Source organism: Canis lupus, chromosome 26 (assembly GCF_011100685.1).
Source record: "Canis lupus familiaris isolate Mischka breed German Shepherd chromosome 26, alternate assembly UU_Cfam_GSD_1.0, whole genome shotgun sequence".
Taxonomy (NCBI): Eukaryota; Metazoa; Chordata; class Mammalia; order Carnivora; family Canidae; genus Canis; species Canis lupus.
Genome location: NC_049247.1, coordinates 7246680 through 7265490, shown reverse-complemented (window position 1 = coordinate 7265490; position 18811 = coordinate 7246680). Strand labels below are relative to the sequence as shown.

Below are 18811 nucleotides of genomic sequence, written 5' to 3'. Positions count from 1 at the left end.
GCCCACCTGCAAACTGTGAGACCAACAAACACTAACTTGTCCACAAAAGACCAGGAAAAGAAAGCAATCAGTCTCCGAAACCTGCCTGAGGGAGTCATTAACTATTTCAGAGCTGACTGTAACTAGTGTGCTTCAGGGTCAGAGATGCTCCAGGTTAAAGATGTTTCTTTACATACTTTCTTCTGGGGCAGGCAGTAGGGTGTCCAAGAGTTTGTTGCGACAAAGTAAGGTCTAAAACATTAATAAACCCCAACACTACAAGGTCTAGAATGTAAATAAATCCAATAGGACAAGAAGTCTTTATTAGTCAATGTCAAGTAAAAAATAAGTGAAAAAAAGAATAGCGTGATTATACTGTAGCATTTCTATAGCTCTTCCATTTTTTGTTTTACTTCCCAAAGTTTGCCCTCAAGCAAAGCTGTGTCTGCCTCTCCCACCAGAGTGAGGTATCTTACTCTTGCGACTTTTCTGCAGTAGTAAACACCTTGCTCATAAACTGGACTTACTGGCTCAAAGGAATTCTAAAGCACTTCTTAAAAGGAAGGTAGGTGATAAGAAACACAAGTGGTTCATGGGCTGGTTTCACACTTGGCCAAGAGTGAGGATCAACAGAAGGCATTTATTTCTTATAGAAAGGACACAACCTGAATCTGGAATAGTTGGATAAACCATGCTATGAATAGATGCCTTCTTACCCACAGAGAAGAAAAAAACAAAAAAGGGCATCTATCCAAGCTGTTTGCTGACAAAGGTACATGGGAGGAGTTCACAGGTTAAAAAAAATACGTATCGATAGATATACGTATACATCTCCTTGCTTCAACAGCTATTCCAGTAAAAGAACCCAATCTTATCATCAGTCCCTTGTATTTCCCAGATCAAGTCATTGGCTCTCAGGTAACAAAGAAACATTACCAAACTACCAGGATTTTTTCCTTACCAAATACACAGGAGATACCTTTACTTTTGAGGCCAACTGAGAACATTTTCTTTCTTCTTAAAAAAAAAAAAAAAAAAAAAAAAAGCTTATGATTTAGAGAAGAAAAATTAATTATCTAGATTTTTAGATCAGTCAATGATTTCTCAACAAAAGAAATTTCTACAAATACAATAATTCAAAAGAAAAAAATCAGGATATCAAATTTGATCAGAGACAGTAATTTTTGAAATTTTGTAGTTAAGGATCTGGGCAATTTAACCACTGACAGTCAAACTTGTGATTTAAAAGATATATGTACATACACGTCCTCTTATATGTAAATGAGTTGGATTATTTATTAAATGTTTTAGCACAGAACTACCTCCATAATAGACTCCACCCTGTGGTGGTCAAGAGCCAGACTTTGGGGCCAAATGTTCTAGATACAAATCCTGGCTGCATTGTGACTATTAGCTGTGTAACCTTGGGCAAATTATTTAATCTCTCCATCCCTCATCCTCATCTGTAAAATGGGGACACTGCTACCACCTCCCTTGGGGTTTAGGTGAGATGAAGTAAGTTAATACTGGTGCAATGCTCAGACTAGTGCCCAGCACCAAATAAGCACTATATAGGTGCTTTAATACAAAAATAAGTGAAAGCGTGACTGATGCATTGGCTCCAAGGGCCAGAGACAGTGAGCTGGGGTTACAGGAAGCCATTCTGTTCTCAGAGCACTTTTCCCTCCTGATCACTGAGATTTTCATCTACTGGTGACAGAAAGGAGGGAAATGCAAAGACAGATCAGGTATCAAGAAAAAAAAAAGTCATTCAGATGAAAGTCCTTAACTCTCATTCAAAAGATCCAGTGTTTCAATTCCCCCAAAAGGTCAGGGAAGAAGGCAGGAAGAGAGAGGTGAAGTAAACAGTAACAAAAAATTATTCAGAAACCCCTGACACTGAGAATATGAGAACAAGAGGACAATTGACTGCTTGTGGCAAAACTGGAGAAATGTATTCCAAGGTATTACTACAAAGAGCCTCAAATGTGGTTGTGGATGTCCATGCAGTCTATACACAGGTGTAGGGTTTCCGATCTTGATTTTGGTTGAGTCAACCAAAGGAATGAGTCTTTACCTTTGACAAAAGATTTGATATGAAACATCTGTGCCTACCCATCAGTCTACGCTCATGAGCACCTGAACAGCACCAAGACCAAACTCAGGTCGAACCACTGGGTCAAGGCTCAGGACAACTGCAAGGCACGTCCCCCGAGGCGTCACCATTCACATACACGGGTCTGCTTCATTAAACAGTGAAAACCATTACCCTAGTGTCTTCTAACTCCCTCTGGAGTTTGTCAGCTTTGGTCTTTTCAAAGAGCAGGCTCTGTTCAAGCTCCTTAATGCGGGCATGCTCCAGTTTGGTCTGCGTCTGTTAGTAAAAAGGAAGAGGAAGAGAACACAACAGTGCCACCATGACATGCCAGCACAAGAGGAGAGAGAGCGGCATGCAGGCTGAGCCACCAGTACCTTCCGCCAAAGGATGAACAAAAAGGGAAATGGAGAAGGGCAGAGGATGGGCTGAGATGGGGGTGCTGGGGGTGCAGATGAATGCTATGGATGACAGGATGAGGTGGGCAGGGGACACGAGCTAGTCTACTGAGAAAGACAAAGTGAAAACACATGTGGCGGGATGAGCAGTGTCAGATGCGTGCAGCCAAATATAAGTTATATTGATAAGTGAGGTTGATCAGCACAAATTAGAATAGTTAATATTCCTCTAAACTATCATTTGCCCCCTCCCCACAACAGCCATTTGACATTAATGTGTATGTAACTGACTCGGTGACTTTAACAAGTAAATCGACCCTCAAAATGATCATGGCTATCCCCTAAATATGGCATATACAATGTCATAAATCTTACAAGTATTCAGTAAGTCCCAAGGGCAGATTCCAGTGCTATGGTGTACAATTTGATGTGAACAAACGTGGAGTGTTAAGCCTAAGGAAGGGAATCCAGAAACTAGAGCTGAGGAAATCACACCAGTGGCCTTTGCTGAGATGAACAAAAAGGGTCTGGCATTCTTAACATTTCCTGATCCCCTAGTTTCCTTCCAACAGTGGGTTTTCCAAAAACTAGGTGTCATTAAGGGAAAAAAGGAGGGGATCATATTTACATGGGAAAATTCAGTAACAATTATGCTTGATAGCTTCCATCTCTGAGACTCAGCTCAGGAGAGTTTAGAGCTGGTGAAGGGTTCATTTTTCTCCAGCCCAGGATGAAGTAATTATCACCTCAGGAGTGGGAAATGGGTGACTCAGGCCAAAGGCATTTAGTTTGAACTCCATGCAAAAGGAGCTGATAAGATCCTGTGTTTTAAAACTTCAGAGACTCCCCATCATCACTTAACTCAGATGTAACTTGATGGAGAACTCAGAAAGTAACCTCTAACAGCATGATCTTAATTCATGGGAATAATCTGTCTAAACATACCTCTCTCCCCACCACCTCCCCCACTCAAAAGGTTAGCAGCAGAACCAAGTGATCAAACCTAGGGACAGAGCTACTCTCAGCAGCTTCTAGTCACTTATATTAAGTATTTTCTGGTTCTAACTGGTCAGATCTGTGTCTGGACAAATGTGAGCAACACGGAAATGACAACAAACTCTAAACAAAGTAACAGAAAGTAGTGCACAGCTTAAGTAGAAGGTGGATTATTTAAGTTATAAACATCTTTTAATGACTCCGGTGGTCCTCTAGGGATTTCAACACATAAAAGAGGTCACTATGCTTGTGAACCAGATATAAACCATCGTGAAATATTTCAAAAGTGAAAAAAAAAATTTAAGTTTCTTCATCTGCTTCAGCTCTTTACACTCAACAAAAATAATGAAATAAAACCCAAGACCTAACAGTCTGGACAGTCCCCTTGGTCCTTATGTGCCTTAGAACATGTTTAATTTACCTGCTTTTACAAGAATCTAATCCAGATCTACATAATTGGGGTCACAGCCTCAAGAACTGATATCTAAAACTAGGAGTAAAAAGCAAAAGGCAACATAATCTTTCTTCACCTCCTGACACTGAATTCAGTGTCTTCTGGGTGAAGGGTTGTTACTTCCAGATAAAAAGCAAGTATCTTCCCATTCCAAGATCTTCCAGATGACCACAATCCCTCCTTGCTGGCGGGTATGCATACAAACCATCTGGGACTCTACAGCTGTGTCTGAGCAATCACCAGCAAGGGAACTAGTGATCCACTTCCATGCCACGGTGTATGATAAAAATGTCACGCTGTGCAGGACTACCCTCCTTTTAAAAGTATTCCTTTCTTACAGTAAGACAGAACATCCCGAGAGGAAGGTCCTGGGAAGGGATTAGGAGGGAAAGCAAAGGCTCTGCGAGAAGCATACAAGAAAGGCAGGAGGGAGATCCCCATGCAGACTGACATGAGTGCAGAGGGAGCCTGTTTTGGGAGGAGAAAGAGACCCAGATCACTGAAGTAGCTTCACAAAAAGGAAACCTTCAGAACGGAGGCTTTTTACAAGTCCGGCCTTAAGTTGTCTATTTCAGCTGCCAGGGAGCAGTAGGAAGAAAAATCTTTGCTTTAATTTTACTCTCTTATGTGGTAAAACAAAACCAGAAGTTTTGAGGTTTCTTTCAACTGGCATTACAGCTGGCAGTGTGCCAGGAGGAACCACGCTATGGAGGCTACTTAGGTGAGATTGGAGCTGGGTATTTGATCTTCATCAGATGGACAAGGGGAAGAAAAAATACCTACATGCCTGGTAGCACTGCTACTAGAAAAATCTCACTTCGATAATAATAAATTTAAAGCACATAGTGTCTTCACTGAAGAATGCTTGTCTCTAGTTTCACCAACTCAGGGAAAATACTGCGGCCCCAACACGCCATGCCTGTATTTCTGGTCACATGCACTAGTGGGCACTGGCCAGAAGGGGGCGCTCACAAAAAGGCAATGGCCCCCAACATGCCCTTCTACTCTCAAGGGAATGAAATTAGACCACTTGGGTAAACTTGCCCACAGAATTTCTCTAACTCCTTCATCTTGCATGTTTCCGTTAGCTATCATCTTTTTTGGAATGATTCCATTAAAATGAGAAGGCATTATGAATTAAGTGAAGGAGGCCAGGCCCCCAGACAAAATCCTTTTTCCTTCTTGTTGGCAAAATTCTCCAGAAGGCAAACATTTGCTTATGCATTCACTAAATGGATTTATACAGCTTAGTCATTAGATACAATTTTTTCAGGATACAAACATAATTGCTTTGAAAGCCACATGCACAGAAATATTAAGGTCAATGTCTCCGGTCAGATTATGGAGTTAGTATTTGAGTATAACAATAAGCATTTTAATCTGTCATCAATCTGTGTTAACAAGGGAAATCTCCACACAGTTAAGTGCCCTCTTACATTCTCAGGATCTTCAGAAATCTGGCTCTTTTGCTATTAGTAAAAAAATAAAAAAATTAAGCAACAACAAAAGGAGAGATTCCACTAAAGTTTTGATTATGTGATAGGGTTTCAAAATAACCCTAACTCTGATTAATTTCAAATGATTGTACCATACAGAGTACACTGGCCTAGTGCTGATGGGAAGAGTTCACTCACTCCTCCCCAGAACATCCTTGGCTGTGTCTCACATGAATCAGTTGATGATATGAAACTTCTAATGAGACTTTGGGGTGTTTTTAAATGGATGAAAACAACACGAAAGTCAACTAAAGGGATGTGACTATATATGAAATGAGCCAAGAAGGGAACTATTGAATTATGAATAATCCATTAAATTCTAGGCCTTATAAAACTAGAACTTGGAGAATGCCTTCCTTACTCTCTGTTGACTATGAAGACAATTTCCAAAGGGATCAGAGTTCCTATCTGGAAAGGCCTCTGAAATGGAAGCATGGTGTGGGCCGCCAACAGGCTCTAAACTGGTAACAGCAGCAAAAGTGTATATTCTGGGAACTGCACAGGCAAGTACAATTTTTCCTAAAATATTACAGATTAAAGTACCAAAAATCTGCAAAATTTGAATAATTTAATAATTTATATTTGTCATATATCTAGCAGTGGTTTAAAAAGCATCAAAATCATTTAAATCTGTCATCCACTTAAATTAATATGAATAGTTGTTAAAAGATGAGAAATTGATGCTAAAGGAAATCTCCATGAATGTAAAATATGCCATAGAAGTAAAAGAAGCTGAAATACAAATGGCTCTTGTTTTTCTTCAGATAATTACTTTTAAAAAAATCAATTACCAGAACATGTATTTATTCCTTCTACAAGATTATAAAAAATTTATCCAGCTCAACTGAAAAGCAAAGCCGAGATAAAGCAAAATAACTTTTTGGGAACAATTATGATGAAGTTAAAAATGCTCTTTACAAGGCCATTTCTGATCATCAGAGGAACATCTAGAGTCTCACTTGGACACACTGCCAGATTTATGACTTGATTAACTCCATTAAGGTTGTGAATTTTGAAGTGCAAGAAAAGAGTAGTAAAAACCTAACAGGGTCACTGGAGTCAGGACATGACAGTCCCAGGCCCATGGACAGGTTCTGGCACCTGAGCTGGAACCTCGCCCACAGCCCAAGGCTGGCTGGGGCTCCTTCCGTTCCCTCTGCTGCCTGTTCTGGCACAATGATCTTATCCAGATCTGTGAATGCTAGTACCCATGAAAGCTGTAGAGAGCTGGAGGGGTTTTACCTCAAGATCTCCTTTTGTGATGGATTCTTCCTCAACCCGGAACTGCAGGTCCTCCACCTTCCTGTGAATAAAATCGAAACAGAGCATTTAAGCAACCAAGGAACACATGTGCCTTACCAAAAAAAGGATCCATAATCAATACCCTCGTGAATGTAACAGATGATGATGGAAGAAAAGAAAGAAATGCAATTTTAGGCATCTGGCTTATAAATCTAAGAACTCTATTCTACTTAGGAAGCTTCCAATGTTTAATCCAGGTACTGATTCCAGGAGGCATGAGGTGAGAGTTGAAAAAACCACCTGGTTTCCTTGGTCACAACCAGCAGAGTGAATCTAATCAAGATGGGACCAGCCTAAAGGGAAAAGGTCTATCACAGAAACAGGTTCTGAGATTTCAAGTCTGTAATTTCTACTTTCCAATTATAGAACATAGGGGAAAGTGGCACAGAAAACAAATCTCTTTATATCACCCCAGGTCAGATATTTTAGGGTGAGGTTAGCAGGCCACCCACACAGAAAGCCCAAGGATAATACTAGTACCTGTTCCAAGACTGGGAGAATAAAGTTATGAACGAGTCACTTTTTTTTTTTTTTTCACATTTAAAATATCTGTTTTGGGTTTGGGTTTCAATCAATGAAATAAGATATCCTAAAGATTTACAAAATCCAGATAACCTCCAGATTGTAAATCTTCACAAAATGGAGTGTAAGGAAGAAAAGGGGACAAAGTTCATAACTTGTCTGCAGAAACCAAAACTGTTGAACTCACTAGCATTTCTGGCAAAGTTAAGAAAATGTCTACTCTGTTGAATCAGAAATATAATCATAAATAATTTACAACCCTCTAGCTCACTGAAGGGTGAGCCTGAAACGGGAGGACATTTTTCTGGCCCAGCAGTCAGCAGACCAAGAGCTGGCTTAAGAACCAAAGCAAATGGTACTGTTACCTTGGCACTCAGAAGGTCCTACAAAGTCCTGTTACTATCTTTCATTTATTTGTAGCCATTTTTAAGATACGAAGAGAATTTTCCAAGAACAGAATTTCCTATGTGTAGTGTTTCTCTTTCTAGTGAGAAAATAGTTTCCTTGGTAAAAGACTGTATTATATACCTCCACTATATCCCTTACCACAACAGCACCTTTGATTGTCCTGAACTCAGACCATACGGCTATGGAATTAAATCACTGCCACCAAGGACAGAAGATGGCATTAAACGCAGTTGAGGACACATGTCCTATTACCCAGAAATGTCCCAATGGTTTCCATGCAGACACCTCTTTCAGAGATCGTATTGGTTCACAGCCTCAAGAAGAACCAAACTTGCTTCCTCTGTTTCACACAATTTAGCACTTGATTCCATCCTGACCTGGATAATGCTCTCTAACTGCTTCACTCAGAAGTTTTGTTTTCCTCATCATACTGAGTTTCTCAAGGACAGGGACCCTGTATCACTCACCAGACATAATACAGTTTTACTAGATACATGGAAGGTATTTCTCAAACATGAAGTAACTTGCACCCACAATGTCCTCTCACCAAAAACAGTTCCAGGTAGAAACAGGGTTTGAATTAATCTCATGACACTGAGGCCATTCTCACAAGGATGTTTGGCACATAGCAAGGACTCAATAAATAGCTGTTAAACGAAGCAGGGTATGTCTAGATGATTCCAAACTTCTTAAGAAAACAGTCAAATCCATACAAACCCTCCTCAGGCAGTACGAAGACTTAATTTCCACTGAATACACAATCATTCCTTTGGTTCTAAGGGCTAGCACCTTAATGAGAAGTTTTCCTAAGATTGTTTAAAAAGAAAAGGTCACACTTGCACCAAGGGAACAATTTGAGATCACCTTTTCTCCTCTTCAAGTTGGTTGAGAAGCTCCACCTTCTCCCTGTCAGCAGCTTCCACCATTGTTCGCAGCTGGTCCATCTTGGCCTCCAATTCCAGGACATGCTGGGAAAGGCAAGGGTGTCAGTGAATGGCCTCTCTCTGACCCAGACACAGGCCCAGGGTTGCCTCCAGAGAGCTACAGCTAAGTAGCTACAGCTAAGACTCTATAACTTTTACAACTGAAATGCTTTCTACGATCTTTAATAGGTTACTTCTCAGCCGCAATCCTGGAAACTGGAGGATGAAAAACCACAGCACTACAACAACAGAGAGCAATGTTAAAACAACACTCATCTTTTTTGAAGCTGAAACGCTTACAAAGGATAATCTACAAAACAGGAGTTGCAGTCGTTGGTAAGGTCCTAGTAAACAAGCTCCCCTGACACAGGCCAAAAGACCTGGATGTAAAGACCGAAAGACTAAGGTAGACTCAAGAAGAACAAAACTTCATCTAACAATACAAAGTGGTACCCCAGGTCACAGCTTCAAACAAGCCCAGCAAAGACATTTCTACTCATTTTCAGCGCTCCCAAGACTAGCTCCCTGGCTCCAAGCACCAGGTTCGCCACTCAGCCTTCTCCCTCGAGTTAGAAAGCACCACCATCTCCACAAGGTCATCTTAGAACCCATCACCACCTCTGAAACAAGGTCAGCAGCAGACTTCACCTGGTCGTGTCCGTCCCGGGCCAGAGCTAGCTCCTGCTCTATTTCCCCCACGTGGCTTGTGGCCTTGGCCACCTCCGCCCTCTCTAGATCCCGTTCAGCCAGCAGCTGCTCAATGTGCTGCTGCTTCTCCTTCAGGGCCTCCTGGAGGGCAGTGGTGCCGGAGATCTTCCTGGCGTAACGGGAGGAGGTTTCAGTCAACTGCAAAGGAAAGTTAAAGAAGTGAAGGGCGATGATGCTTTCGGGGATGCAAGGAGGGCATGAGGCATGCACGGCAGGCATCTCCTCAGCAAAGCAAAAGTGCTGTCCCAGCTCCCAAGCTTGCCAATTATTAGGAAAAGCTTGTCATCAAGGAAACAGGACAGCATGGGCCTCCTGATTGTGGCTATCACAAATAACACATCAACATAAGAGGTCATGGGACAATCAGAAAGATGTTTGGAAGGAGAATAAGTGGCTCCAATCAAAGGTACCCTGAGCTCAGCTGACAGGGCCTTGTCAGAATCTAGAAAAATCCCAGAGAACCCAGTTAAGAAGTTTCTCTAAGCTCCATTTCTCCCCAAGGTTCATTAATAGTGATGTTCTTGTTATGATGTTTTGACCAGTCTTTTGCTCCTCAGACTTGAGGTGGAGACTTTCTTCCACTCTTAAAGCTTCTAACTACCAGTAAGTAACCAAGAGGTCACCCCTGGAGTCATAAACTTTCCTTTTATGGATTAAACAGCTGGATTTTGTCAGGATTTTCTTCATCTTTCTTTCAAAATGAAAGGCACAGATAAAAAAGAATGAAATCTTGCCATGTGGATGGAACTAGAGGGTATTATGCTGAGCAAAGTCAGCCAGAGAAAGACAAATACCAGATGATTTCACCCATATGTGGAATTTAAGAAACAAAACAAATAAGCAAAGGGAAAAAAGGGGACAAACCAAGAAACAGACTCTTAACTCTACAGAACAAACGGATGGTTACCAGAGGGAGGATGAGTGCAAACAGGTAATGGGGATGAAGAGGAGCACCTGTCCTGAGAGCACCGGGTGATGGAAGCACTGAATCACTAGATCATACACCTGGCACTAACATAACACTGTATGTTAGCTAATTGGAATTTAAATAAAAACTTTTAAACAAATGAAAGGCACAGGAGATCTCACCCAGGAATCCAGAACTTGAGGACCTGAATCCCAATCACCAGAGACATTTATGAAGAGGGAAATTCTATCCACCCTCAAAAGTGTGTTTTTGTGCGTGCAGGTACACACACACGTAAGAGAAAGGGAGACAGAGGACATGTGGAGAGAAGTAAAAAGAGGGAAAAACAACCAGTGGAGAAAGAGGAGGAGGGGAGGAGGGAAGAGAAGAGAGGGGAATTAAGAAATGGGGCAGAAAGGCAGTGGCGAGAAAGGTGGAGAAAGAAACCTGTCCAGGGTCCCCTGCTACTCTGCTGTTTCTCACACAGATTCCTCCACCCTGAGGCCCTCCTCTCATAGTAATGGGTAATGGGGACAAGCTGAACAGCATTCTTCCAAGCAAGACTCCAAGGGTTGGGAGGGAATTTAGGAAAGGCCTCATCCCTTGGCATGCATTTGTCCAAGGCCGTTGAGGTAGAGACCAGATCGTTGGATCTAGACTGAGTGGGCCCTGCCTTCATCTCCTGTAATCAGAGCCTCCTTTGCCACTTCAATGCCCTTCATCAGCCTGAGCCCTCCTCCAGGAGGCAGAGTGAAGATCTGCCCTCAATCAACTGTTAGGCAATCTGAGGGGCACCTGGAGGCTCAGCTGGTTGAGCTCCTGGTTTTGGCTCAGGTCATCATATCAAAACTGAGATGGGAGCCTCGCATTGGGCTCTGTGGGTTTTTTTTTTTTTTTTTTTGAAAGATTTTATTTATTTATTCATGAGAGACACACAGAGAGAGAGAGAGGCAGAGACACAGGCAGAGGGAGAAGCAGGCTCCATGCAAGGAGCCCGACATGGGACTTGATCCCAGGTCTCCAGAATCACACCCCAAGCAGAAGGCGGTGCTAAACCGCTAAGCCACCAGGATTGCCTGGGCTCTGTGCTTAACGGGGAGTCTGCTTGAGATTCTCCCTCTCCCTTTGCCCCTCCCCCTGAAATGAATAAATAAATCTTTTAAAAAAATAGGCAACTTGACAACCATAAGAGTACAGGAATGCAATCAAACCCAAATTGTCCTTTGCTGTTTCTATTTAGTAAAATTTCTTAAACATATGGGAGGAAGGATACTCTTTTAATCATTTTTATGGTTAAAATTATACTTTCTCGTATTAACATTTCTTCCTGAATGTACTAAATCTGAGGTTCCCTGCACAGAGATGCCCTAGGGCCCTACAGCACAATCACTGGGCACTGTGGAATATTTTCAAATTTCCAGGGAAACACAGCAACACTTGTTAGACACCATACAAACTACCAGCTTGAGGCAACTGTACTATATTCCTTTCAGTAACATTATGTCTTCCCAAAGCTAGGTTTTGGCTGCTGCTGTGACAAAAAGCCAGTACTGTAGAAAAAGAAATCAATGTGTCACAGGAAATGAGGGTGATGAGGGTGGCACTGTTCAGTAAGATTCCATGGTCTGATAAGGATGTGCAGTCCCCAACAGGAGCATACAACCTAATAGTGTGGTTATTTAAGATTGAATTAAAAACATTTTTTTTCTCAATTAATGTATATCATTCTTTTTGGACAGCTACTAAACTGTTAGAGCATAAATATTAAGTTGCTTGGACCCAGTTGCTTAATAAATAGAACTCCTAGCTATTTCTTTTGGCCTAGGGGCACTATGACAAAATAACAGGCACTTAGGTGGTAGGAGATCAGAAGAGTTTGGGCACCTCTGTGCTCAATTCTCCCAGAGGACCATTCTGCATTAAAGAATCATTAGAAGAAAAAAAAAAAAAAAGAATCATTAGACATTTTCATATACATGCATGGGATTATGCTGTGGAGATATATTTCTAGAAGTCATACCCTCTGTGTTTTTGGCTTATTGTTTTATGGTGATTTTTGGTTTAGAAACTATAGCCACTCTCTATAAAAACAAGGTGTATCTCCAAAATAAACTATCTACAAAAACAAGCTGTTTTACAAGGTAAGAAGACTCCTTTCTCTTTCATCACTTTTCTTCACTGAGGTGAGCTAAAATGAATTAGAACTGGTCTGAAAAGAGGAGAGAGAGGAGGGAGTGGGGAGTGCTTCATTCTCTTCCAAAGAGATAGACACTTAAAACTACAACATAATAAAAGTTACTCAAGAAAGAATTTGTAATCCAGAGAAGACACTTCTATGCACTTGCTCCTGGATTAGCAAGGTAGACTAGATGTCCATATGAATTTGCTAAATGAGGCTTTGTCCAAAGAGGGGTGGCTTCACTTCTGTCATTGTTCTTGTCAAGCTTTTATTGTCAAAGTCCATTTGTAATTTTTCTGCTGAAGATTTAGACTTTCTTTTCATATGCAAAATGAAAAAGTCCAAATAGGTATTTAGTTTACCAGAACTTAAGAGAAAGTCCAGTTGGTTGGCACAGAAGCACTCCTCCCCCTCACCCCACACTTGAAGGAAAGATTCCTCCCCTTTCTCTTCCCAGAGGACCTGAGGACCACGGAAGGGATGGCAAATGAGACCAGGGGCCAGCAGCCTTACTCCAGATCACACCATGTAATATTCTCCCTCCTGTCTGTAGTTTACTTGTAATGCAGTGATCTAGTGCAGAGCAGCCTTACAAATCTAAACAGTATTTGCCTCACTTCAAGTAAATAAAATTACTGGCAGGAGATGAGCCAAGAAGTTATTGTTTTGACCCTAATAAAACACCACATTAACAAACAGAATGAGCCACCACTACCTATTTTAATTCTGATGATTCTATTTTTACTGATCTAAATGGGAAAAAGCAGGAGAAAGGAAGTGGAAGGGAGAGGAGATAGAGAGAGAAACAAGACATGGCTTTTCCTAGCATCATTTCAAGTTCCACTAGTTCCCCTCTGTGTCCTCTGGCCCAAGTCAGGAACACTTCACACACTGAGGGTTTTCCATGGGTTAGACTCTACTAACATATTACCGAAATTCTAAGAACATGCCTTTTCTCAAAATACTTTAGTCCTTCAAATTGTTTGAAGTCAGAGAGACCTAGGTCATTGAGGAAAAGGACCCCTCCAAATTTCCTGTCATTCTTGTGCCCCAAATAATTTCAGAGAAAAGAAATCATCCCATATGTTAGACTCCCAGTAGTCACTACAGACTCAGCAAGAACTGGTATATCTTAGGGCCCTAAGAAGCTGAAATGGTGTTCAAAACTATTTCCAAACTTGTCTTCTTGCTAAAGGCTTTGTTTTATGAAACCTAGAATGGGCCTCTGCAAGCTACAGCTAACATTTAGTATGAGGCAAGTTAATAGCTCCAAAAGCAAAGCAGGTCCAACAGCAGCAGGTGTCTATGGTGTCTGGAAGGTAGAGGCATGCGGTGAGAAGAGGGAGGCTTACTAATCCTGTCCGGCTGGGCTTGCTGCTCACGGAGGAGGCCACTGAGCTCATGGAGCTGAGAGACGAGGCGGAAGGGCTGCGCTTCAGGCTGGCGGGCGTGGTCGCCATCACCCGCCTCACGGCAGCAGCCTTGGCTTTAGCTGGCGTAGTGGAAGGGAAGCCAATCTTGGTCACTTTGTGCACAGGAGCAAACAAGCCATATTTGGGTTGGCACTGAAAATACCTGTAGAAAATAACAATAAAAGCAGTGACAAAAACCTTAAATACAAGAAATAAGAACTATAAGCAAAGGCATCATTTTTTGGTTATAATTCATGACTGGTTTGCTGTGAATTCTATCAGTAAGCCAGGGCAATCAACCAGCATGCAGCATTCACATGTATGGGGGCTGATAACCCCAATAATGTTTTAGAAAACACACTAATGAATTACTTTATGATACACAGAGACAAAATTACTCATCTATTGCTAAAGTGCTCCTAAGGTACAAAGGGAATAAATATTTCTACTGACATACAGTAGAAGGGTTCAGACTGTGATGTGTCAATGTTGGTTCAAAGGTCGTAACACACAGCCACCCGGATGCAGGATGCGGATAATGGGGCTAGTCGGGGCAAGGCATATACAGCAATTCTCTGTATCCTCCTCTCAATTTTGCTATGAAACTATAATTTCTCTTTTAAAAAAGTCTTAAAAATAGGGATTCCTCGGTGGGTCAGAGGTTTAGTGCCTGCCTTTGGCCTAGGGCGTGATCCTGGAGTCCCAGGATCAAGTTCCACATCAGGCTCCCTGCATGGACCCTGCTTCTCCCTCTGCCAGTGTCTCTGCCTCTGTGTGTGTGTGTCTCTATGAATAAATAAATAAAATCTTAAAAAAAAAAAAAAAAAGAAAGAACAGCTATAATTCTAGTGGGGGAAAAAAATCATAGGAGTCTTAGGAAACAGAAATGTAGCTCTTGGGGTGCATGGGTGGCTCAGTGAGTTAAGTGTGGACTCCTAGTTTCTCCTCAGGTCCTGATAGCAGGGTCATGGGATTGAGCCCCGCCTCGGGCTTTGCACTCACTGAGGAGTCTGCTTAAGACTTTCTCTCCCTCTGCCCCTCTACCCTGCCCCCCTCTCAAACAAATATATATATATTTTTTTTAATGCAGCTCTTGGTGAAATCTGTTTGAGCACCTTTACATGCAAGAGGGAGATAAGATTCCAACTCCAAACAAACCTGGTTCCAGCAACTGCCCCATCGTTCTTCCCAAGAGGCTCATCCAACTCCACACCACACCATTCCCCTTTGGCAAAGTCTGTCTCCCCAAGAAACCGGACTACACCAGCCTTGGTGCCACCAACCTGGAAAAAAAAAAAAAGCATATGTAAAAATATAAGGAGATGGACATAATTCCATAGCTTAATCCTTTGTAGTTGCAATGAATAATTAAGTAGAAGACTTCACATTTCCCCCAACAGCTTCTCTTTACCTTCTCTTCAGCATTTAAAGAGTTTTCTCCAAAGATTGGTGAAGTTTACTGGGATGACTTACATTAAGAGCGATATGTCCCAGTAACAAAACAGCCTATGTAATATTGAGTCATTGTGCTGTCCACCAAATTAATTAGTCCCTTCCTTAGAAAACACTTTATTACTCCAGAGGACTTCTCCTGCTTCAAAATAAGTATTCGCAGCAGCCCCAGTGGCGCAGCAGTTTGGTGCTGCCTGCAGCCCAGGGTGTGATCCTGGAGACCTGGGATCGAGTCCCACATCAGGCTCCTTGCATGGAGCCTGCTTCTGTCTCTCCCTGTGTCTCTGCCTGTGTCTCTGTGTGTCTTTCATGAATAAATAAATAAAATCTTTAAAAAAAATAAGTATTCGCTACAAAAATAAAACCCATATATTCCTTGAAGGAAAACAAAATCCATCCATATTCCGCACACTGTACCACTGCTCTGTTTCCTCATCCATCCTTTATGTCTTCATCCATGGGAAGTGACAACACACACACATTAAGGACGTATCCATGTTTGGTTTTGGCCTAAGTGTACGTGGCATGAAAACATAAATTCTCTAAGATAATTTCACTTTACTGATATTTTCCATTGTGAGGCTGTTTCCTCATGACTGTTAAGATTATTCTTCATATTTTATTTCACATGAATCTTCAAAGCTGTCTTTTTTAATGTGTAACTCTTCGTCCCCTCCGTTTGATGTACTATGCAAACATTACTTCCAAAATTACCCACCGCATCTATGTATTATTCCTTCTTTTGCCATTACTTTCTACTTCAAATACTCATTTTTCCAGAATCCCCTGGGCCCCCAAGAACACAGTGATGAGTGAGTCCTTCTACAGGTTTGAAAATTCAATATTTGCACTACTGCCACGGCATTATTTGCCACAATTACTGCCACTTTGCAATCTGTGCCGTATCTGCTAGAGCTGGCTTCCCTTAAGACTCTTTACTTTTTCTTTTCTTCCTTTTTTTCTAAACTTCCTTTTTCTTAATTGCTTCTTTAGAAATTGCCCCCCCCCCCATAATGAAGAGGAGTCACTGCAAGAACTTAAGAACGTTATAACCAAAAAAGAAACGTTTTGTCTGTGTTCTCAACACCCTGAGATAGCCCCTGTTTTCTGGTTCACTCTCCCTGACACGCTCCAGAGGTGGGCTAGGATTCCATGGCAGAGATGTACCACAATACAGGCACTTTCCTCACTTTTCCTTTGGGATGTTCACCTTTTTATTACTGATTAAAAAACAAAAACAAACAAACAAACAAAAAAACCCTCTTTATACATAATGAACTTAAATTAATTCCTGAATAGCCAATAATGCATTCTCATGGTTCCAAAATTTTAAATATAAATATGCATCAAGGGGTGCCTGGCTAGAACAGTCAGTTAAGTGTCTGACTCTTGGTTTGGGCTCAGGTCATGATCTCAAGGTTTGGAGACGAAGCCCTGTGGCTGGCTCGGGCTCAGACTAGAGTCTGCTTAAAAGACTCCCTCTCCCTCTACTCCTTCCACCCCCTCACTCCTATCTCCACCACCTCCCCTGTGTGCACACAGCACTCCCCCTCACTAAAATAAATAAATATTTTAAAATAAATAAGTAGGGCAGCCCCGGTGGCTTAGTGGTTTAGCGCCGCCTTCAGTCCAGGCCATGATCCTGGAGACCTGGGATCGAGTCCCATGTCGGGCTCCCTGCATGGAGCCTGCTTCTCCCTCTGCCTGTCTGTCTGTCTCTCTCTCTAATAAATCAATAAAATCTTTTAAAAAAATAAAAATGAAATAAATGTCAAGGAAAGCATCTCCTTACTGAACTCTTGTCCTAACCTACCCCACTCCCACCATGCAGGAAAGCACTGTTACTGATTTGGCCATGCATCCTTCCTCCCAGCATTTCTACATGCAGATGAAAGCAAACATTAATGTTTGTTCTTATTCCTCTCTTTTATTTTTACACAAAAGCTGGTGTTTTATATGCACTGTATTATACCTTGCAGAACACAGAGAACTTCCTTCTTTGTATTTGCAACTGCTGTTAATCTACCATATGGATGCATTCGTTTATCTAATCAGTTCCTACTAACAGATACTTAAGTAGGTTTATTTATTTAACCCATTTAAAAATCATTTTGGCTAATTCTGAGACCAGCGGGACTGTGTTAACTGTAGATTACCTAGGGAAGGTGATTTATTTTACTGATGTTAAACAGGAACCAGCTTGTAGATTTTTCCCTTTTGTGTTTGAGGTTCTCTATTTTCTCGAATTCACATTTTATCCTTACTATTTCCTTTTTTCCTGCTTCCTTTTGGTTTATTGTTTTTTCCTTCCTAGTTTCTTTTTGAAAAATTTTAAAAAATTTTTATGTAAGTAAGATCTAGGCCCAACTTGGGGCCTGAACCCACGACATTGAGATCAAGAGTCGCATGTCCAGCAACTAAGCCAGGGTCCCTCCTTCTTAGTTTCTTAAGACCAATGCTAAGTTTATTTTTTGTCTTGCTTTTTAATACTAAAGGCATTTGTTTCTAAATCTTGTATGACTATAGCCCTCTATGAATTTGGGATGACACACTTCTTTTTTCCAGTTTTAACCCTTTGTTGAAGATGGAATAACGTTAAAGCCTCAAGCCAATGTTTCCTCTGAAAGGGAAACTTATGCAACTGATTTAAGGAACGAGGGAAGATGGTTTAAGGTATTGCTGGCAGGAAGGCCATGTAAGGGTGACAGAGGACAGGCAGCGCCAGGACATTACAGGAGCGCTCTGGTGTCATGACAGGTGTCACTGAGGCAAGACAGAATAGGAGGAAACCCTATGGCAAGAGCCTTGTGTCCAGCACCTCGACCTTCAATGTCTAGCACAGCAGACAGTTAACGAACGTTCACCAGATAAATGAAAGGTGATTTTCTCCACTGGCACTTACACAGAAAAGGCCACTTTCCCACATAAACTGACTAAAGGAAAAAGATCTCTCATAGCTGAGGTTGAATCTGATGTCTCAGAAGTGAGTAGAGGAAGTGATATGCTGAGATAGAGCGTAGCTTCTAAAGTTGAACAAACTCAAATTCTATTAATGAGTCAGGTTGCTTAATTTCTAAAGCTCATTTTCCTCATAGGTAAAATGGTGATAATTTTGGGACTGCTGGGAGGATGAAGTAAAATAATCCACATAAAATTGCTTAGAGCAGTGTGTGACTGTGTAAGAGTCTGATATATGCTAGCAGCTAGTTTGCCCACACTAACGGGAATCCTAGTTCTAAATCTGGCACATTTGACTGTTTAATAACTCATACTGGTGTTCAAGGAATCTATAATAGTCCCCTATATAAGCTCACTTCAGTTTTCTCCACCCTCCCACACCACACCACTCGGAACTGCTGGCTACCCAACACTATATAAACAGAACACAAGTCATTAAAGATAATGTGATCTCATCAGATTAATCTGTTGAATTCTTTGGGGCGCGTGGGCGGGGGGGTGTCAGTGAGTCTAAGTTACTGTTATGGCAATTGTTTTCCTAAGAGGCGTCTAACAGGCTGTGGTCAGTAAATAATTTGTCCAATCAAACCACAGGCTTCATTCAGAAGCTTTATTTTTAAAA

The 18811-nt window shown here is 41.5% G+C and overlaps 1 protein-coding gene across 19 annotated transcripts in view; it reads right to left on the bottom strand.

The window, feature by feature from the left end:
• CLIP1 (CAP-Gly domain containing linker protein 1) overlaps positions 1-18811 on the bottom strand; it is a 124192-nt gene that overhangs the window by 52680 nt on the left and 52701 nt on the right. For 12 of the 19 annotated variants that reach the window (XR_005379127.1, XM_038574921.1, XM_038574927.1 and 9 more), the window contains 7 exons: positions 14938-15062; positions 13720-13942; positions 9222-9419; positions 8515-8618; positions 6661-6721; positions 5359-5391; positions 2249-2353 (listed from right to left, as the gene is read on the bottom strand). Coding sequence is in view for 18 of the 19 variants with exons in the window: in XM_038574921.1 (XP_038430849.1) it covers positions 2249-2353; positions 5359-5391; positions 6661-6721; positions 8515-8618; positions 9222-9419; positions 13720-13942; positions 14938-15062 (849 nt within the window). In the remaining variant the exon portion in view is untranslated. The remainder of the gene's footprint in view (positions 1-2248; positions 2354-5358; positions 5392-6660; positions 6722-8514; positions 8619-9221; positions 9420-13719; positions 13943-14937; positions 15063-18811) is intronic. The other 7 variants (XM_038574928.1, XM_038574936.1, XM_038574940.1 and 4 more) reach the window with 4 other exon arrangements.